Raw genomic sequence first — 22,253 nt, 5'->3', positions numbered from 1 at the left:
GCTTAGTACTGTGTACACTTAACCAGGTGTGACACCGCCTGGCCCCAGTGCCACTCCCCTTCATGCACCCCTGTTTCAACATAATTTTACCTTCTAGACTTATTTTCTTCTTGCAATACCACAACTTGGCCTGTACATGGTTTTGCCATTTCCAGGCTGACTTTTTCATTCTATCTCCAAGAAAGGGAGGGAGGGAGGAAGGGAAGGAAGGAAGGAAGGAAGAAGTGGGAGAAACGGACCACAGCTCAAAGCTTCCTCTAGGAAAGTACCAGGGCTTGAACCAGAGCAGTGCGCATGGCAAGGAACTCACCCTGCTGATACCCTCCTTCTTAGTCTCTCAGTTACTACTGTCCTAGCTGTAGGCTGCTTCTGCCATGACCTGTGATTCCATCTTAGTCCTGCATCATGGGATTAAAACAAAAAGAAGAAAAAGAAAGGAAAGAAAGGAGGGAGGGCGGGAGAAAGAAAGGGAAGGAAGGAAGAATATATATGTATTTACTTTGGATAGAAACAGAGACATTGAGAGGGAAGGGGGAGTTGCAGAGAGACACCTGCAGCACTGTTGACTGCTCATGAAGCTTCCCCCTGCTGGCTTGAACCCAGGTCTGTGAGCACTGCAGTGTGTGCATTCAAGCAGGCATGCCCACTACCCAGCCCCATATCTAGGAATTGTGCTTCTTTCAATAAATATGAAACCTGTTTCTTCCAGCTTGATGGCTACTTTCTTAGGCAGCGAAGTGGATGTATTCTGGCCAGACCTTCCGCACAGATGTAGAGGCTGGCCCTTCTGCCACGCCGCTTGGAGCTGTAGACATCTCTTCCCAGCTACTCTCCCTCCTGCTCTCTGTTACGCTTACTACTGCTGTTATTTTCTACTTACTCTTCCACTTCCTACTTCCGGTTAACCAGTTAACCACCTTTTACTTCCTGATTAACCCCTCTCTACTTTCAGTCTTTGTTCTCAACCCAACCAGCCACAGTAAACCTAGATACCAGAGTAAACCTGTTCAACGAAGGCCGCTGGGGCTCTCCCCATTTAACGCTTCCCAGTGTCTCTCCTCTCCCATCTAGAGGGAAAGCTTCAAAGTCCTGTGGGCCCCTTCACCTCCCTCTGTTCTTTCTTCCCTGCTTGCCCTACTACTTGAGGCTCCTTGCTGTCTGGGGACATCTCAGGCTCCTTCTTGCCCCCTGGCCTTTGCCCAGGCTCTTCCCCTCTCCTGCCAGTGCCCTCCCTCCGAGGTGGCCAGGTGGCTGGGATTCTTACCTCTGCAGGTTCTCTCGCCTCTAGAATGCTGGTCTCCTGAAGGCATAGCTTTAACAAGCCAAGCAAGCAGCATTCTGCTCAGTGCTGTGTCCCCAGTGCTTTAGCAAGGGCCTGGCACTTAGTAGGGCTTCGTTTCAACTTATTAAACAGATGAAAACTAAAACATACACTTTATTGGGGTGGGGTGGGATCCTTACCCACTATTAAAATTAAGTTTCTTTTTTTCTCTCATTTTCCTTCTTTTTTCTTCGGTGACATTGCTGTTAATAAAATGCGGTATGTTTTTCAGTCTGTTCTTAGGTTCAGATCAGCTGTGCACAGTCACATGTGAGCCTCACAGCGGCCCAGCAGGGGAGGTGGTGGATTCAAAATTCTGTGGAAAAGCAAATTGTGGCCCAGAGACAAGTGTTTGGTTTCAAAGACCAGCTACTAGGAGGTGAGAGCCAAGCTACCTTGCAGACCCGCCTCTCTTCCTGCCAAGGAGCGGACGCTTGTTTTCTCATTTAGAAATCGCTCTAAAGGGCCCAAATGTTGGTAGACCAGGGATTTTATCTGAAAGCTGGGAGAATGGGTCTTGGTTCTCTATTCCTGCTCTCCGCCTTTTGTTTTCCATTTTGACACACACACACACACACACACACACCAACGTGAAAATTCCTAACTGATAGATCAACAAGTTTTATTTCTCTCACCTGTGGAGGAAGTGGCCTCCACCCAGTTTTACTGAATTAGGAGGGAAGTGATTTTTTCAAGTGATAAAAAGAAATAAAATTCCATGGTCTTCCCAGAGGAGGAGTTCAACAATTGGGAGAATGGCGTGAGACCATATGCTGGTTTGTGGAAGGATATAACTTGCAAAGATGTTTCCTTTGATGCCTGTGATGGATATGGATGTGCTTCCCTTCTCGAGGGGCCTGATTAAACGATTCAATTAGGAACCGAGCCCATGGGTCTAAATATAGGGAGAAGGGTTCAGAGTGTCCTGCTTTCTGTCCTCTCAGCCCTGCAGATGTGCGACTGTGGCCATAAACAGCACCTGTGAGAGCAATGGAGAAGAAATACGTCATCGTCGCCCAATGAAGTACAGCAGGCCCTCACATTAAAAAAAGAAAGAATAAAATAAATAAAATTACTTATCCAGGCAAAAAAAAAGAAAGAAAAGAAAAAGAACAACTTTCCTCTCCTCTTGTCTATTATGTAAATTTGGTATTTGAGGGGAGTGTAGTGTGTGTGTGTGTGTGTGTGTGTGTGTGTGTGTGTGTGTATGCGCATGTGTGCATTTCACATAAGCTTATGGACTTTTTTTCAGGATCCGTAGACTTTTCTTACCCACTCTGGTATGAAATGTGGATATACTAATCCCTAGTCCTTGTCTTGAAAAAGTTGCTGATCCTCCGAGCCCCGAGTCTATTAGTAAAATTGAGATAATGATATGTATCTTGGAAGGATCGCTGACAGGAGTCAGTCAGATAATGTTTGTCAAAACAACCAATATAATGCTCGCATAAGGTAATAGCTTAATTAAAATAATTTCATTCATTGGCTAATGACACGTCACCCATAGCTGGCCACTTAGGGGCAGCTACCACGTTGAACATTCTTTGCCATCTGTGAAGTTGCTCTTCTGTGATCACCATGACTAAGAGGGAATGGTTGTTCTCAGAGACAGTTACCATTGACTTCATTCTCATTCTGTAGTCAAGAAAATAGACTGTTGAAATGCTTTTCTCCTGTGTTTGAGGAGGAGATGCTCGGCAGGCCGAGTGGTTAGATGTGGTTTTTGAGTTGAGATGAATACAGATGGAAGTTACCAGAGTAAGGCCATTAGGAAGGACCTGGACTTCTTGAAAGTCCAGAGGCACAGCTCAGAGGCACAGCTGTCCACCATCACCAGAAGTTTCCTGGGAAGGAGGAATGTGCACCTTTTAGAGGAAGTGGCAAGAGGTGATGGAGCCGTGCACTGCAGTTTGTTATTGAAGTGGAGATGAGGAAGAAAACCTTCAAGTGCCTTCAGTCTTTTAACTAAAAAAAGTAACCATCCAGTGGAAACCAGAGCTGACACTTCCTAGTCTATGGGGAATCCCATGTAGAACTAAAGCAAAGCCCAACAATATAAGCAACTTAAGATGATTGGAGGTGGGGGGCTCCTGCATGCAGGGCAGATGCAGAAAGTTCATCCTGACCATTTTTTCTAACACAATGAGGAGATATATTCCATAGCAAACCTAGTTAGTTACGCCTACACTTTTTTTTTAATTTTTTTTTTTTTTTTACCTCACGCCTACACTTTTAACTTGCAGTTCTGTCCCTAGAGGCTCAAGTCATGATGATCTGAGGTGCCCTACATCTAGCTAGGAGATGGTGCTTTGGAAATCAATGGGGCTGAAACAGCCCAGTTTGCAAGCAACTCACAAGTGCTAAGGCAGGCTGGAATTCAGAGCCAGCCCTTAGTCCTTTTTCTTTTTTGATTCCTACAAAAAAGATTCCTATTATTTAAAAAAAAAAAAAAGGGCTTTGCAGATCCTAATCTCTTTCCCACCTTAACAGCTCTCCCCTCACCTTTCCAGATGGGGAAAATTAATCTCTGCCAAAGAAAAAGAGAAAGAAAGAAGCCTAATAATATTAATAACAAAATGACAGACTAGTTCTGTGTTATTGATCACATGTTTAGAAAAATTGGGAGATGTTTGAAAGTAGCCAAAACAAAGTTTAATAGTCAAGAGACTTGGTGAGGTTTGAAATCTGACTTCTGGGTATTGGTGATTACAGAATTTCGCTGCTGCTTTGATCTAAGACAGCAAAAATTAGTTTATGATCGCCACACTTCATACTGCTTTCCCATGTAGGAATTTTGTTGGAATATACTTTTTTTTTTTTTTTTTTTGGCAAACAGTCTCTCCTTGTAGCTCACCTTCCTAGCAATGAAGTGTTTTTTTTTTCTTTCAGTTTTTGTTTGTTTGTTTTGTTTTTAATGCCTTTGAGCCTGTGGAAGAAGCTTTAGCCATTCTTACTTTTCTTCCTTGGGATCTTCTTCTATTTTGACTAGTGGTGAGCTTTGGCTGATTTGAAATCGAGAAATGTTGAAAGTGGAGAGCCAGCAGCTTGCTTAACATCGGGAAAGCGAAAAAGCAAATGATCTTTGACTCATTTCCTCATACAAGCATCTCAGAACCAAGACAGCTTCTCCTTGCGGGGAGAAGCTTTTGAGCAGGTTATTTGTTGAGACCAAATGTAGAGTGCTGTTACTTTGGGGTATTTTCTGAGATTTCAGTGGCTTGAGGATAACTCTTCCCATCCCCCCACCCCGCCGATTGTATTTATCTCTTCCACATCCTACTGCATAGTCAAGCTGCAGCTCTTTCAGGAACTGTGCGGTAAGTGCTCTTTCATACCCTTCTAGGAGCTGCTCAGAATTGGTACCACTTATGGTTGTACAGTAAGTCCTTGTTTAATGGTTCATAGGTTCTTGGAATCTATAATTTTCTGTTCAGCGATGATAACAAAACCAACTCCTCCCAGCAGTGACTCATTAACTGCTAGCTGGAACTTCTCTCTCTCTCTCCTATCTTTCTTTCACCCCATCCTCCCCCCTCCCACATCCTTCCTCCCTCTCTCCCTCTTTCCTTCCTTCCTCCATCCTTCCCTCCCTCCCTCCCTCCCTTCCTTCCTTCCTTCCTTCCTTCCTTCCTTCCTTCCTTCCTTCCTTCCTTCCTTCCTTCCTTCCTTTCTTACAAAGCAACATTATTCCAGGACCTGCGAAGACTCAATTTCAGAGTTCTGACTCCGCTTTTTTCACCACCATTTTTCAAGCCGTCAGTTTTTCTCCATCAGACGTCTGAATGTGTGTGCTATTTCTCCTGTCCTCTTGCGAAGCCAGTGTGTGGGTCACCTAAAATCCTACTTTAGGTGATATGTCTTTTAGCTGTATCAGATGTGATTGGTTCATTAGGACTTCTGGTTAGTTCTATAGTGTAACTTTATTTAGGCTTAATGATCATGGGCATGATTTTTTTCCCCCTCCTATTATATGAATTTTCCATGTTACTTTTAGCAGAAGAGCTCATTGCAGTTCTTAGCTTAATATGAATTGTTCTTTTTGTTTTAAAATATTTACTGACATTAAATCTTTGGAGTATCTCACATCTGCCACCTCTTTGACACTATCTTGTAGTGTCTAGTTCTCTGACTTCAATGGATGTCAGGAGTTGAGTACCTCTGTTTTATTCTTGAGAATCCTGGCAATTCTGTGTGGGATCAGAGTAAACAGTTGGCTTAGGTGTTTAATTGAAATCCAACAGATTTTTTTTTTAATGTAAAGATGCATTTTAGAGTAATGAAAAGCTACATTACAAATACTCAGGCACGTTCACTTTGTGAACTTTTTTTTTTCCATGTTTTTAATTTAGCCTCAGAGGAGGGAGGAATTCTTATCAGACCTGGAATCATATCTATAGTTAGGTGTTAGGACTGATGAGATGTTAATTTTCCACAGTGCTAGTTAATATTGCCAGCAATCACTGTACACATATCTTGGAGGTCTGCTAGCCCTCCAGGGTGTACAGTGGAGTGTTCAGCGTGACAAAAATACTGAATTACAAAAACCACACAGTTTGAGTAGATTGCCTTGAAGCCTCATTGCAGGCCTTGCTTAGAATTCAAGTCTCACCTTTTTCTGCTTATTCACAAGATCTGTTTAAGAAGAAAGCTTGTGATAAAAGCCAGGAAATAGACACAACATAGTTTGCTTAATTACTTGGAAATACCTTTAAAAACAACAGTGGATCAAACCTTTTTAAAGAAGGATAATTTCTGTAAAGTGGCCTTTTTTCTCTCTCTCTTTCTTTCTTTCTTTCTTCCTTAAATGCCTCATCCAACTGTTAAACAGTTTCCAAGGGAAGTTAATCAATACCCTGTGCTTTTAGTTCTTTGCTTCTTTTGATCTTCATGCCATGATGTTTTGCTGTGAGAGTTAAGACAGAGTAATGAGCCAAAGAACAAGAAGTGAGGTTGCTTACTTCGCTGACCATAGACCATTTATCTTCAGCCAGTTCCTTTTTTTTTTCCCCAGGTACTAGGAGTCTTTGATATTTTTTCTGCTAGTCACTTTTTTGATGCTTACCTTATTGAATAATTCAATTAGCCCCTCCATATTTAATGGGGTCGTTTGTTTTGTCTACTTCACTGCATTCCAGCGCCATTTGAGAATTGTCAAGCCGCCAGTCTGATGCTATGGAGGCTGCTGGGCTATTGCTTGTCTCTTCTCCCTGCCCCCACACCCCATCCTGTTAAAGGTACTTTGTGGGATTATGCCACCTGCTACCTCTTCTTTCTCCTCCTCCTCCTCCTTCCTCCTCCTCCTCCTTCTTCCTCTCTCTCTCTCTTTTTCCTGTCTTCAGAACCAAATTAGAACAGTTATTTGGTTTTTAACTTTCTGTGGGAACCTGGGATGTGAAAGTAGTGAGTGGTAGAGAACGGATTTTGTTGACATTCACACAGTTAGGTAATTACATGTTTCTTTACAAGATGAAGAAAATGTCCATTGTTGTGCAATTGGCTAATTAGGTTTCCTTGAAGTAGAAATAGAGTTGCCCAGCAGCTAAAAGTATACACATTTTCTGAAAAAAACAAACAAACAAAAAAAAAAACAGTAATTGTGCCAGTATTGAAGAGCTATTCCAATACTCATCTTTTCATTTGGCTTCTTTCTGTGTTAGCAGAATGCCTTCCTCGGGGTGAGACTCCATTGGGAGATGTTCTAAATTCTAGAACCCTGGCTTAAGCTGCATTTTATTACTTTTGCACTCAGAACCCATAAGTACAACTGGACTTACAACTGTTAGGCTTTCGGGAAAGTCATGAAAGGTTTTGATTAGAAAAACAGGAAAAAAATATGTCACGACTTTTTCAACAGCCAGTAGAATTAACTAGAATCTGTGTGGTTTGACCTTGTGAAGTGATTTTTGTTTTACGTAGTTAGCAGATATTTGCATATAGAGACTTTGAAATTAGAAAATTACAGTGTCTCATTAAAGAATGTGTGGAGTGTCAAGTAGGAGAGAAAGAGAGAGCTATCACTAAGCCTCCGAGCACATCCAGTATAATGAATACTTCAGTATATTTATGCCAGTGTTCCTGTTGTTTAGACCATTTTCTGTTCTGCTTAAAGATTTTCTCTATTTATTTCTTAATATTTATTTGTGAAAAAGAGATCCACAGAGGAAGACACACAGAGAGAAACACCAGAGCACTGCTCAGCTCTCGTTGATGGTGGTGCTGGGGATTGAACCTGGGACCTCAGAGTCTCAGGCATAAAAATATTTTGCATAATCACTATGCTATCTCCCCAGTCCCTTCTTAAAGTTCTTCAAAGCTACTACATAGTTTTTAATACATATAATCTTAAGGGCTATATAATATTCCATCGAGTGGATTTCTAGAGTGTAGCTACTTTCCAGGTATTCTGTTTTTTTTTGGAGGGGTCTCTGTTAGAATGTTAATGAAAATCTTCGTGCCAGATCCTTCCTTCCTTCCTTCCTTCCTTCCTTCCTTCCTTCCTTCCTTCCTTCCTCCTCCTCCCCCATCTCCTCCTCCTCCTCTTCCTCCTCCTCCTCCTTCTTCTCTCTCACACCCGCTTTCTTGGTTTTGTAGTTCACTTAGTGTCATAGAGTGAAACATTTAGATGATATTGTGAGACAAAGATCTTGGTATTTTTTAGGATTTCTGGGAGGTTCTTTGCCAGCTGAATTCTTTTGCTTTTTTTTTTTTTTCAGTGTGAAATGTTTGTGTTTGGACAAGAGGGAAGGAAATCTGTTTGCTGACTCATGTTTTTATTTTGCACTTTAAACTGATAAGGGCACTTAGCAGTTGACATAAACTAAAGCAGGAAATACAAAAGGGGCAGGAAAAAAGCAAGAGCTGTCTGGCCAAGGTTATAGTAGGGCTCACAGAGTCGCAGGAGCTACTGCTGGCCGCTGGGTTACATGTTAAATTGGCTTCCAATGTCCACATTCATGTGCCCAAGTCTGGGATCACCTCTGACCTTGTGACTGGCAAAATATTTCTATGCCTGAGGCTCTGAGGTTCCCTGTATGGCGACATCTTGCTGAGTGAGGCTATCCGTCATCCTAGCTGTGTTGCTGCAAGAAATCTGACCATGGTGCTGCTGACTGAAAACCTTCCTCTTGTCTTCGGGTGAGCTGTGCCCCACACCCTAGGCAGCTTGTCTCATCCCCAATCACTTTGAACCTCCAGTATTTCTGTGCATTAGCAATTGGGGAAAGCGGTTGAGCAATTGAGGCTCTGGAGCCAGACGTCATGGGTTCATAGCCCGGCTCTGCCTGTTCCAGTCACACGTGTGACTTTGGACAAGTTTATCCAACATTTCAAATTTTACTTTCTTTGCCTGCGAGGTGACAGGAAATGACTGTGGGTGCTCTAGTGGGCCTCATACATGGAAGCTATGAGCTGTGTCCCTGAGCACCTCCCCAGCCCCCAGGAGAGAAAGGTCTTTGCCTCTGTGTCACACATGTAGCAGCCTCTCAGTACAGACTTGATGACTGCATGTCAGTTTGAGCTGATAACAGCAAATGTCTGAACTTGTGATTCCTCATCTCCGCTCCTCATCGATGTTTGAGTTAGTCCTGAGTGATTCTTTTTATTTATTTATTCTTTTTATTTATTTATTGGATAGAAATAGCCAGAAATCGAGAGGAAGAAGGTGGTAGAGAGAGACAGAGAGACAACTGCAGCACTGCTTCACCACTCGTGATGAGGACTAGAGGCTTGAACACAGGTCTTTGCACACTGTAACTATGTGCTCAATCAGGTGTGTCTCAACCTAGCCCCCCCCCAAGTCCCAAGTGAGTCTGATCCAAACTCATCCCCCTGTTTAAAAATCCTTGGCTAAAAAAAAATATATATATATATATATATATTATTTATTTTCCCTTTTGTTGCCCTTGTAGTTCTTCATTGTTGTTGTAGTTATTGTTGTTGTTATTGATGTCGCTGTTAGATAGGACAGAAATGGAGAGAGGAGTGGAAGATAGAGAGGGGGAGAGAAAGACACCTGTAGACCTGCTTCACCACCTGTGAAGTGACTGCCCTGCAGGTGGGGAGCCCGGGGGCTTGAGCTGGGATCCTTCCGCCAGTCCTTGTGCTTTGCGCCATGTGCGTTTAACCCACTGCACTACTGCCCAGCCCCATAAGAATGTCCTTTTTTAAAAAAAAAAAATATTTACTTCCTTTCATTGCCCTTGTTTCTTTATTGTTGTAGTTCTTATTGCTGTTTTATTGTTGTTGTTGTTGTTAGATAGGACAGAGAGAAATGGAGAGAGGAGGGGAAGATAGAGAGGGGGAGAAAAAGACACCTGCAGACCTGCTTCACTGCCTATGAAGCGACTCCCCTGCAGGTGGGGAGCCGGGGGCTCAAACTGAGATCCTTACTCCGGTCCTTGCACTTTGTGCCACCTGTGCTTAGCCCACTGCGCTACCGCCCGACTCCCAAGAATACCTTTTTAAAGATCTTGTACAGCTTTTGCAGCTTTTCTGAGCCCTGACACATCAAAACACGTGGATTCCTTTGTGCTTATCTTCCTCTGGATTCTTCAGAGTTCAGGATTTGGTGGCTGGGTGTTGACTGCCAATCTGGAACAATACTTGGCTGGTGTCAGAAGCACAGCTACTGGGGACTTAGTTGTAAGCAAATGTGTTGAGAAGAAGAACAGTGAAGATGGTTTAGTCCGCCTTCAGACTTTGCCCTTCTCTCCAGCATCTTGGGTCTAGAAGAGTACTTTGTTGTTTGCTTGGTTGTAGTCAAGTGGCCTCATACATGTGTGATTTCATGGCTCCCAGACACTCAGATGGAGAGAACAGACAGAGAGGGCGAGATTCCATAGCACCTGTATCGTAGCATTCCCCCATTCAATGTCAGGACTCGAACCTGGACCGCACACACAGCTAGGCACACGCCTTACCTTGTGAGCTCTGTCTCTGGCCCTGGCTGCCATTTAGTTAATGTCTTGAAATACCTGTTCCCACACCCCATTTTGTTGGTGTGCTTATATTATGTTCAGCTTTTGTAGTTATCTGGGGGAAGGAGCCACTCTGTACCTGCTACTGTCTCTTCACTGGGAAATGTTCTTTGTAATCTTAATCACCACTTGTGCAGAGGAACTGAAGGGTTGCAATGAGGCAGTGTGAGTAAAGAATCTGGTATGTTCTTTCTTTGGGGGGGTTAATGTTTTACACTGCAGTGTTGGCACGTGGGTTCATTTTCTCATCTCCCTGTGAAAGCTCTTTGCAAATACTATAACCCCCAGCTTTTACATCATCATGCCACAGGGCCCCAAAGTTCTCTTCATCTCTCCTTCCCCAGAGTCCTTTGCTCTGGTACAATATACCACACGAACCTAGCGCACTATTTCTTTGCTTCATTCCTCTCATGTGAATAAAAAGTAAACTTGAAACAGTGGATGAACCCCGACCTCACATGTCCTGTAACCTGTCAGCACAGGCTGACATACTCAGTACATGTCCCAAAATGGCGCTGCATTCACAGACCAGAAATGCAACCACTTTCTCTTTCTTTCAGTTGTTGTTTTGTTTTTATTGATTGAGGTGTGTTTTGGAATCTGATTTGAAAGTCAGTAAATGAGTCTGAATGGAAACCACTGCCCTGTCTATTGAGAAGTCAGTCTTCTCAGCACTGGGCTGGCTTGTCTGTTGCTCTTAGCTCAGAACCCCGACACCGTGCCCCACCGTGCTCTCTCCTGCCCTGGGCTTGTCCCTCCGGGAAATGGCAGTGCTTGTGTTAACCCCATGCAAAAAGGATTATTTGGACGACTGAATTTGCTGCAAGCTGCTTTGGCTCTTCATGGAGTAGCGCTTACTGCTCATAGCTGCGGGGGGCTGGGGCATGGTTTCTGGTGAGGCCTCTCTGCCGGCCTTGTAGGTGCTGCCTTCTTTCGGCGGCGTCCTCTGGCCTGACCTTGCTTGGTGCCTGCACCTGTGGGGAGAGGCCGGCCTGCCCTGTGTCCTCTGCGTCCTTCTTCCTCATGCACAGTCCCCAGTCCTGGCCGGTGCCCAGCCTCATGGTATCATTTACTCCAAGTTTTGGTGTGCTTCAAGGTCTGCATCTTTCTCTTTTGATTTATTTTGGATCGAGACAGAGAGCAATGGAGAGGCAAAAGGGAGGTAGAGAGAGAGAGACAGAGACCTGCAGCCCTGCTTCACCGCTCATGAAGTTTGTCTCATGCGGGGGGGGGGGGGGGAACCAAGGCCTTGATCCAGGGTCCTTGTACACTGTAACGTGTGTGCTCAAGCAAGTGTACCACCACCTGGCCCCTTGCATTTCTGGAATCACCTTTTTTTTTTTTTTGATAAGTGATGCTGAGATGTTTTTTAAAATATTTTTTTTATTGGGGGATTAATGTTTTGCAGTCAACAGTAAATACAATAGTTTGTACAAGCATAGCATTTCCCAGTTTCCCACATAACAATACAACTCCCACGAGGTCCTCTGCCATCGTGTCTCTGGAATCACTTTAAGGATCAGGTCCCCGCCATGTGTTTTAGGGGGCTGGGGGAGGTGCAGTGCAGTCCTTAGTAAAACATAGACTCACTTAGCTGAGGATGGTGGCAGCACACACGTAACCATATGTAAGGATCTGGGTTCAAGCCCCCACTCCCTACCAGCAGGGGACAAGCTTCACAAATGGTGAAGCACTGAAAAAGGACTGCAGGTGTCTTCTCTGTCTCTTCCTCTCTGTCTCCCCCTCCTCTCTCAATTTTTCTCTGTCCTAGTAAAGAAAAAAGAAATTAAAATCACCCAACCAGGCCTACATATGTCAGATTGCAGCAGGGATGGCCTTACTCGCAGAGATGACTCTAAACACTTCATCTTTTTTCTTAATGTTTTATTTTTATTAGTGATTGAATGTTGATTTACAAGTTTGTTAGATAATAGGGGTATAATTCTATACAGTTCCCACCCCCTCCACTGGAAACTTTCCCAATGTTTTACTCCTCTGGGAATATGGGCCAAAAATATTTTTGGGGTGCAGAAGGTGGGAGTTCTGACTTCTGTAATTGCTTCTCCACTGGACATGGGCTTTGGTACATCGATTCTTACCCCCCCCCCCACATCCCAACCCGTTTCTATCTTTCTCTAGTGGGACAGGGCTCCAGGGAGATGTGCTTCCAGGAAGCATGGGTGAGGTCATCTGCTCAAGGAAGTCAGAATAGAACCATAGTAGTATCTGGAACTTGGTGACTGAAAGGCAGTAAGATGGAAAGCAGGACCAAATGGTCAATAAACAGGAAATAGAAGGTAGGAATAAAGCAGACAAAAGTAGCGACCTTAGAGGAGAAGGAAGCTGGGAAGTCTATTTTAAGAATGTTCCTAGGAGCCTATGTCTTAGTAATCTTTGCTTGAGCTTGATAACTAACATGGGAGAGGGGGGACTAGAAATATGGTCTGGGAAGATGGTGTTGGGGGTGAGAGTAGAACTAGGAAGCAGGATTAGGGCAGAGAGTTAGTTGCTCGGCAAGCTTAAAGAAGATGTAAATAGAAATATAGATACAAATGTAATGGACTGTTTGCCACGTTGATGTAGGCCGGGGCCCTGGTGAAGCACGCATGCTCCAGTGCGCAGGGGCTAAACACTTCATCTTTTCTGCCCTCTGGTTTGCAGGTGTGGATCTGGCTCCCCTTCCTCAGCACGGGGAATGGCAGGCCTGACTCCCAGGGAGCCCAGATGACACCACCGCCGAGCAGCCCGCTCCAGTAGCCAGAGACGCCCCACCCCGGCAGCCCACGTGCACTTGAGACCCTCCCTGGTCCTGTCCCCTCCCCACGTGCACTTGAGACCCTCCCTGGTCCTGTCCCCTCCTCCGGGAGCCTGGAACCTGTGCCGTCGTCGCCGCCGCCATGAACGTGACCAGCTTGTTTTCCTTCACCAGCCCCGCCGTGAAGCGGCTCCTGGGGTGGAAGCAGGGCGACGAGGAGGAAAAGTGGGCCGAGAAGGCGGTGGACGCCCTGGTGAAGAAGCTGAAGAAGAAGAAGGGTGCCATGGAGGAGCTGGAGAAGGCCCTGAGCTGCCCGGGGCAGCCCAGCAACTGCGTGACCATCCCGCGCTCGCTGGACGGCCGGCTGCAGGTGTCTCACCGCAAGGGGCTGCCCCATGTCATCTACTGCCGCGTGTGGCGCTGGCCCGACCTGCAGAGCCACCATGAGCTCAAGCCACTGGAGTGCTGTGAGTTCCCCTTCGGCTCCAAGCAGAAGGAGGTGTGCATCAACCCGTACCACTACAAGCGGGTGGAGAGCCCCGGTGAGCAGTGGGGGCCCTGCCCCTCCCCTTCCCCAGCATTCTGTTTATTCTTAAAAAAAAATGTCCTGGGGGTTGGGTGGTCGTGCACCGGGTTAAGCGCACGTGGTACAAAGCTCAGGGACCGACCAGCCAAGGTTCCCAGTTGAAGCCCCTGGCTCCCCACCTGCAGGGGAGTCGCTTCACAGGCGGTGAAGCAGGTCTGCAGGTGTCTTTCTCTCCTCCTCTCTGTCTTCCCCTCCTCTCTCGATTTCTCTGTCCTGTCCAACAACAATGACAGCAGCAACAACAACTACAATAATAACAACAATGATAAACGACAAGGGCAATAAAAAGAAAACAAAAAAATCCCAGGAGCAGTGGATTCTTTGGGCAGGCACTGAGCCCCAGCAATAACCCTGTAGGCAAAAAAAAAAAAAAAAAAAGAAATCTTTTTAATTATCTTTATTTATTTATTGGATAGAGACAGCCAGAAATCAAGCGGGAAGGGAGTGAAAGAGAAGGGTCCCTATTGCACTGCTTCACCACTCATGAAGCTTTCCCCCTGCAGGTGGGGACTGGGAGGTCGAACCCAGGTCCTTGCACTGTAACATGTTCGCTCAACCAGGTGCACCACCACCTGGTCCCCATACATTCTGTGTATGTGTGTGTGTGTGTGTGTGTGTGTGTGTGTGTGTCTGGGTGATTCCACCACTCTAAACCATATGAGAGAGAGAGAGAGACATCACAGCACAATAGCACAGAGCTTTCTCTGGTGCCATAGCACCTTCCATGTGGTGCCCGGGTTCCAGCCTAATAACAAACCCTAATAACAGAGTAGCACCCTCTGCCTGGTGAGCTCTCTTCCTAGATGCTCAAGTCATTCTTCTGCCTATCTTGTCCATCTGTTTCTTGGAACAAAACAATTTCACGGACTTTCATCATTGTCATTTTTCTTCACCCCATGCCGTTGAATCTTTTTTTTTTTTTTTTTTAAATAAATAGGTAAGTCTAGAAAATTAGGGGCTGGGCAGTGGCGCACCTGGTTGAGCACACGTGTTGCAGTGCACAAAGATCTGGGTTCAACCCCCCAGCCCCCATCTACAGGGGGGAAGTTTCATAAAGGGTGAAGCAGGTCTGCAGGTCTCTTTCTGTCTCTCTGTCTCTCCCCCCTTCCCTCTCAAATTTCTTTCTGTCTCTATCAAAAAATAATTCAGAAAGAAAGAAAATTATAGTAGGATAAAAGCAAAAAAATCAAAGTCACAGAAACACGTGACAACGACTGTACTCATCATCAAGGATGTTGAGTAAAGGGAAGGATTTTATTTTAGCCAAAAGGAGATACGCCTTGACCCATCCTGGAAATGTATCTTTGGGAACGTAGAAACCATTAAGATTTTTCTCTGAACATGTGTGGAAGGTTATGGAAGAGAGACTCCTTGCGGCCTCTGAGGACCAAGGCCCGGCTGCTGATAGGACAGATGTTGCTGACCTTCTCGGTGCCCTGAGAACCCAGGCTCCTGGTCAGTGGTTGGCTTGGAGGGGGTTTTCTGTTTCCTTGGGTAGGGCGGGCATCTCACGGTGCCGTCACCCTCTCTGCTCCCCAGAGGCCTTCCCGGAAACCTCCTGCCTTCTGGCCTTATTAATACTGTGATTATTTATGTTTTCCTGTGGTTCCTGAAAGTTATCTTCTGGACTTTGAACTTTGTTGACTTGAAAGCTGATACAAAACCTGGGCAGGGAATTCAGAGGTTTCCACTTTGATCTTTTTTTTTTCTTTTGTCTTTTTTTTTTTTCCTTTTTAAAACATCTATTTTAGATTTTTTTTAATTTGTTGATATTTTTTATTTTATTCTATTTTGATTTTTTATTTATTCTTGCAAAGAGACATAGAGAAATTGAGAGGGGAGGGAGAAATAGAGAGGGAGAGAGACAGAGAGACACCTGCAGCCCTGCTTCACCACTTGTGAAGCTTTCCCCCTGCAGGTGGGGGCCAGGGGCTTGAACCTGGGTCCTTGCACACTGTAATATGTGTGCTTAACCAGGTGCACCACCTCCTGGCCCCTTATTTTGATATTTTATCTATTTTATTTGAATAAAAGAGAAAGAGAAAGCTCAGCCCTGGCTGATGCTACGGATTGAACCTGGGACCTTGGAGTCTCAGGCACGAAAGTCTTGTGCGGAACCATGATGTTATCTTTCCACTTTTTTTTTTCCCCTCTCCTTTTTTTTTTTCTTTATTTTCCTGCGGTACCAGGACATCACTGAATCTTCATACCTGCATGATTCCACCATTCCTGGTGGGTTTTTTTTCCCCACTAGAAGGTGGAAGGCAGAGAAGGAGACACAACGGCACCATTTTGCTGCTTATAAAACTGCCCTTTTGTGTGGTGATCTTTGTGGTGTCCGGGGGTTTGAACCTGGCTCCTCACATGTGCTTGAGTCTGTGCTCTACTAGGTGAGAGCGCGATGGACACTTCTGAATTGTGGAGTGCTGCTGTAGTTTCTCTCCTTGCTTTCCTTTAGTATATATATTTGATAAGACAGAGAGAAATCAAGGGGGGAAGTGGAAATAAAGAGGGAGAGAAGAAGTCGGGCGGTAGCACAGTGGGTTAAGCGCACGTGGCGCAAGGACCAGTGTAAGGATCCCGGTTCGGATGTGAGGGCGATCTGGCTGCGACATCTGTCACCCCATTGATCGCCAGGGTGGATTCGGCTGATCTGGCTGGCTAGGCGGGTGTCCCCTTTCTCCCTCACCGCTCCATGTGCGTCCCTCCCGAAGCTGCGCACTCAGTCGAAGAGGACGGCCTTCCCCGAATAGAGACGGACCGGTCTTCGGTCCAGGGTATAGGAGTAGCTGCGCTCCCCTGCTAGAACCTCCAAACAAGCTCTCAAGGATCCCAGTTCAAGCCCCCGACTCCCCACCTGCAGGGGAGTCGCTTCACAAGCGGTGAAGCAGGTCTGCAGGTGTCTGTCTTTCTCTCCCCCTCTCTGTCTTCCCCTCCTCTCTCCATTTCTCTCTGTCCTACCCAACAACAACATCAGTAATAATAATAACAACAATAATAACTATAACAAGGCTACAACAACAAGGGCAACAAAAGTGAAAATAAATAAATATTTTTAAAAAATAAAATAAAATAAGAGGGAGAGAGACAGACAGACACAACACTGCTTCACTGCTCATGAGGCTTCCCCTGCAGCTAGAGGCTGGGGACTCATACCCAAGTCCTTGCTCATGGAAATGTGGCCACGCAACCATGTGAGCTCCCACCAGCTCTTTGCCTTTCTCTGTCCTCCTATTCTGTCTCCCATTGCCTCAGAATGGACACTGCTCAGTGGTGTGGAGCGTGCACAAGGCCCTGAATACGCCCCCTGCATCAAATGTGGGGACACAGGGCTGCTTCTGCTCCAGCAGATAATCTTCTTCTTCTAGCGTTTGCCCTTCTTCCGTAGCCAGTCAACAGCGTCAGGTTGAGCCTGATGTCAAGTTTCGAGACCTCCTTTGAATCTGGAGAGGTGGCAGTCGTTGACTATGTGGGTCATAGTCTGTCTGTAGCCGCAGGGGCAGTTTGGGTCGTCTCTGGCTCCCCAGCGATGGAACATAGCGGCGCACCGGCCATGGCCTGTTTGATAGCGATTGAGGAGGGCCCAATAAAGGACAGCAGTGAGTGACAAACCACAGGAACTAAAACCAGACTGTGTACTGATGGGCGGGACCATGGGACCCTCCTCCTGGTGGGGTGCTCGTGGAGTGGGGTCCTTTAAAGGCTACACAGATCAGAGCATTGAAGGACCATGCATGTTGTTCTCTAGGTGTGAGATTGCCAGGGCCTGGAGGGGGTGGGGGTGGGGGGTCCTCGGGCGAAAGCCTGCCACCTGCTCTCTGTGACCTTTGCTCCATGATTTGTCCTGCCTGAGCTCGTGTTTGCAGACCTGTGAAGTGGGCGGTGGTTTTATCTGCTTCCTGTGTGGTGCTGAGGATGAAATTAAATAAGGCATGTGAAGAGACATCGAGGGGGTTCTGGCGGTGAGCAGGGCCCTTGGGACTGGTTTTTTTTTTTTTTATTTCTTTATGGGTAGATTAATGGTTTACAGTTGACAGTAAAATAGGGATTTATATTTTGAGAGGTCCTGGGTCTGAGTCCAGGCACCACCAGTGGCCAGAACTGAGCAGTACTCTGGGAAAAGGGAAAAAAATTTTTTTTTGCAGAAGGGTATTTTACACTATTTTTTTTCTTATTGTTTAATGTGATAATTTCTCATTGCTGAAGTAGCATTGGTTTATAATGATGCATCAGTTTCGGTTGTGTAGTATTATAACTCAACCTCTGTCTAGGCTACATTATGACCCCCACCTAATGTCTGGTTTGAAAAATAGGGAGGTATACCTGTACCCTACTATCTGACTGCCTGCCCTCTTTCCCTCTGGTGAACCCCAATTTTTCTCTCATAACCTCAGATTTTGCTGAAACCTAGTTATGGATGGACCAGTAAATTCAGGAGCAAAGAAAGTTCTGGATGTATCTTCTTTAGACTATGAAGGGAGTTGATAGGAAGATTAATAACAGGAATCATAATAACAACAGCCATAAACTGGGGAGGCAGCATAATGGTTGTGGAAAAGACTTTCATGCCTGAGGCTCCGAGGTCTCAGGTTCAGTCCCCAACACCACAAGCCCCCACCCCTCTCTTTAAAATAAAGCATCAAATATTTTTTTAAATTAAAAGAAAATAATAGCAGCCATTAAGAAAAAAGTAGAGGGTCTGGCAGTAGCGCAATGGGTTAAGCACACGTGGTGCAAAGCGCAAGGACTAGCATAAGGATCTTGGTTGGAGCCCCGGCTCCCCACCTACAGGGGCGTCACTTCACAGGTGGTAAAGCAGGTCTGCAGGTGTCTTTCTTTCTCTCCCTCCTCTGTCTTCCCCTCCTCTCTCCATTTCTCTCTGTCCTATCCAACAGCAATGACATCAATAACAACAACAATAATAACCACAACAACATTAAACAACAAGGGCAACAAAAGGGAAAAAATAGCCTCCAGGAGCAGTGGATTTGTGGTACAGGCACTGAGCCCCAGCAATAATAGCTGTTTTGCAAAGATTTATTTGTATTTATGGAGAGACAAACCAGAGCACTTTGGTATCTATGATGCCCTGGGACTTAGGCCACCAAAAAGGAAAAAAAAAAAGAGAGAGAGAGAGAGAGCTACTTCTCACATTTCCTGTGTGCCAGACATCACAGGTGAATTCCTGCTGAACCCTGACCCCGGGCTGGGGGAGGTTGAGCGCCCAACAGCTCTGCTGAGACGTGGTGGGAGTAGGTTGTCGCTGGAGAGCTGGGTTTGAGTTGAAGTGTAACTCCAGTGGGTATATGGTTTACAGGTATACACACACCACAAGGCCTTCCCGGAGCAGGGCGATGGGTTTCAGAAGCCGGAACCTGCTTCACAGGTCCCTTAGAAAGACTGTTTATTCTCTGCTCTTTGTAGCATTCTTTATAGTCTTTTTGCCTCCAATAAACTGAGTTCTCTCACAGCACAGCACCTCCCTGAGGTGATTGGAGCGCACACCCATGGGGCAGGTTCAGGGAGGGAGTCAGCCCTTGGCGGGGGTCCTCATTGATGCCGCCTCACTGATGGGGGCCTGAGGTGGCTTTAGATCAGAAGTGACAACAGATGCCGCCTGAGCTTCTACAGACAGCTGGCATCCTGGGCTGTCTCAGTCCAGAGACCAGGCTCTTTCCTCCAGTCCAGGCCTCCTCACCAGGCAATGTGGCTGTGCCATGAGTTTCTAGGTCATCTGAGTCTTAAGGCCACAAGCTCTAGCCTGTGTCCTTGTGACTTTAGTCTGGATACTTCCTGAGGATCAGGGCTGACTCCATGGGGGACTCTGGAGGAGAAAGAGATGATCCCTAGAAATGTGGCCTACGGTGAGGAAGACGAAGTTCAAGTTCCACCACTAATTAGAGACGGGATGAGAGGTCCCTGTGCCCTGCGGTCAGTGCATCAGGGCCCCTCACCTCCCTGCACCCACTGTGGGCTCACTGAACCCCACAAATGCTTATGTATAGATAGCATAATGGCTCATGGTGGTGCTGGGGAATGAACCTGGGAACTCACAGCTTCTAGACAGGAGAATCATTTTTCTCTAAGCATTCTGCTGCCTCCCCAGCCTTCAGTCCTTCTTTAGTTTTAGTGATTTTTACATGTCATTTTTTAGGGCCTTTTAGACTATCACCAGGAGATAGTATGATGGTTATGCAAAAAGGCTTTTTTATGCCTGAGACTCTGGAGTCCCAGGTTCAATTCCCAGCACCACCTAAAGTCAGGGCTTAGCAGTGCTGTGGTGGATGAGGGGGAAAAATGTGTAAAGGCAGATCTGTGTTAGTGACCAGAAAATAAAAGCCCAGGGATATTAAAAGAAGAGTGACTAAACACAGTTGTTGCAAATATGTTTTTAAGGACATGGTATGTGCCAGACCCTGGAAAAGAAAGAAAATAGGCCTGGGAGATAGCACAGCAGCTGTGTACAGGACTGGCATACCAGAGGGTCCAGGTTCAATCCTTGGCACCTGAGCCGGGCAATGTACGATGGGAAAAAAAGAGAAGAGAGAGGGAGGAAGGGAAAGAAAGAAAGAAAGAAAGAAAGAAAGAAAGAGAGGAGGAAAGAACAAGAGAGAAAAAATAAACAGAAAGAAAGAAAATGGAACGGAGGGAAGGAAACAGAAAATAATAAGCCATACAGTGAGGAAATAAGGTCAGGTGGGGAAGGGACAGTGTGACACTTACAACTACCAGAAGCTCAGGATGCTGAGGGAGGAGTGGGAGGAGAAAGTTACTCAGAAGCGGTATTGCCATGAGAGCAAGTAAACTCTCAAGCCCAAGGCTCCGAGTTCTAGCACCAGTCCCAGGCAGGCCCACATGATGCTTCTGGGTCCTCCTGCACCCGTCACTGATGAGCCCTCAGAGAGGTCGCAGTAGGAATCTGAACTGGCTCAGAGCTGCAGAAAACATGGGATCATAATCTCCCAGATAAGATGTATTTCAAGGAAATCATTCCTGGTATTCAGGGAAGAAATCGCCGGCTGGAAATTATCTGGAAAGCTGGGTCCTCAGAAGTTGAGTTACACAGTTCTTCTGTGAGTCAAACACTGTTTAAGCTCTGCAGTGCTGTTTATTGGACCGAGTTCACTTCTCAGCTTCTAGTCAGATTGTGTTCTCACGTCTGTCTTCTGTCAATGTGTTTGCACTCCAGATAAAGGGTCACAGTCCTAGAAATGAAGGCTGCTAAGTTGTTATAAAGTCCTCAGAGTGGGGACAGGGTGTCCTGACCTCTGTGTCTACACCCACTGACAGAACTTGTTGAGTGCCTATCATGGAATTAATACCACTGCCAACCCACCTGGCCACCGGTAAGCAAATGAAAAGCTGAAGTGTCACAGCGCAAAGTGTCACAGGGCTGGGGAGACAGCACGGTAGTTATACAGGAAGACTTTCATGCCTAAGGCTCCAAAAGTCCCAAGTTCAATCCTCAGACCCACCATAAGCCAGAGCTGAACAGTGCTCTTGTTTGGGGGGGGGGGGAGGGGAATGTATTCAGGTAGAGAGAGAGGAGAGAGAGAGAGAGAAGAGAGGAGAAAGAGAGAGAATGAGCATCTTGGGCACTGCTCAGTCATAGGGGTGCCCGGGGTAGGGAATGATAGGTCTGCACAAATCAGGGCTGGACACAAGGCACGCCAGGGGCACTACCTGGGGAGCTAGCCCTCTGTGTGTGTGTGTGTGTGTATGTGTGGTGTGTGTGTGTGTGCTGTGTGTGTGTCTTTGTCTCTGTGCATTTATGTGTCTGTGTGGCATTTTTTTTTACATATTTATTTATTTTCCCTTTTGTTGCCCTTGTTTTTCATTGTTGTTGCAGTTGTTGTTATTGATGTCATCATTGCTGGATAGGATAGAGAGAAATGTAGAGAGGAGGGGAAGACAGAGCGGGGAGAGAAAGACAGACACCTGCAGACCTGCTTCACCACCTGTGAAGTGACTCCCCTGCAGTTGGGGAGCCGGGGGCTCAAACCGGGATCCTTACTCCGGTCCTTGTGCTTCGTGCCATGTGTGCTTAACCCACTGCGCTATCGCCTGACTCCCTGTGTGGCATCTTTTAAAGACTCTTCCCATGACCGCCTGGCAGACTACCACCTGAGAAGAGATCGTCCTGCCTGCCAGTTGCCAGACCGGCTCAGCCGTGACAACCCAGTGGCTGAATCCTGAAGCTGCTTGAGCACCCTGAGCCCTGAGCCCTCAGTTCCTGGTCCTTGTGCCTGGACGGTGCAGAATGGCTGAGCTGTGGCAGAATCTAAAATGGTCTCCCGAAACTTCCCTGTTGACTGGAATTAAGGCTCTTACTTCACTCTGTAGCCAAAGAGACACATCCCACTTGGAGAGACAGAGGAGGCAGAGTCTGGCTGGGGGAGGAGGGTGGGGTAGGGAGGGGTGTGCTTTCCTTCTGGGAGCTAGTCCTCTGTGTGTGTCTTTGTCTGTCTCTGTGTGTCTATGTCTCTCTCTCTCTCTCTCTCTGTGTGTGTGTGTGTGTGTGTGTGTGTGTGTGGCATTTTTTAAAGACTCTTCCCATGACCTCAGGCAGAGGAGGGCAGAGAGCGCCTCCCTTTTTTTCTTTTTTGTGAGAGAACG

The 22,253-nt window shown here is 46.2% G+C and overlaps 1 protein-coding gene across 8 annotated transcripts in view; it reads left to right on the top strand.

Moving 5' to 3' along the window:
* SMAD1 (SMAD family member 1) overlaps positions 1-22,253 on the top strand; it is a 118,243-nt gene that overhangs the window by 22,386 nt on the left and 73,604 nt on the right. For 6 of the 8 annotated variants that reach the window (XM_060179011.1, XM_060179012.1, XM_060179009.1 and 3 more), the window contains exon 2: positions 12,958-13,593. In XM_060179011.1, the coding sequence (XP_060034994.1) occupies positions 13,194-13,593 (400 nt within the window). In that variant the 5' untranslated portion in view covers positions 12,958-13,193. Of the gene's footprint in view, positions 1-1,675; positions 1,701-12,957; positions 13,594-22,253 lie in introns of those variants that run through there. The other 2 variants (XM_060179005.1, XM_060179010.1) reach the window with 2 other exon arrangements.

The sequence above is a fragment of the Erinaceus europaeus genome, chromosome 19, assembly GCF_950295315.1.
Source record: "Erinaceus europaeus chromosome 19, mEriEur2.1, whole genome shotgun sequence".
Lineage (NCBI taxonomy): Eukaryota > Metazoa > Chordata > Mammalia > Eulipotyphla > Erinaceidae > Erinaceus > Erinaceus europaeus.
This window is presented reverse-complemented; position numbering and strand designations above follow the sequence as displayed.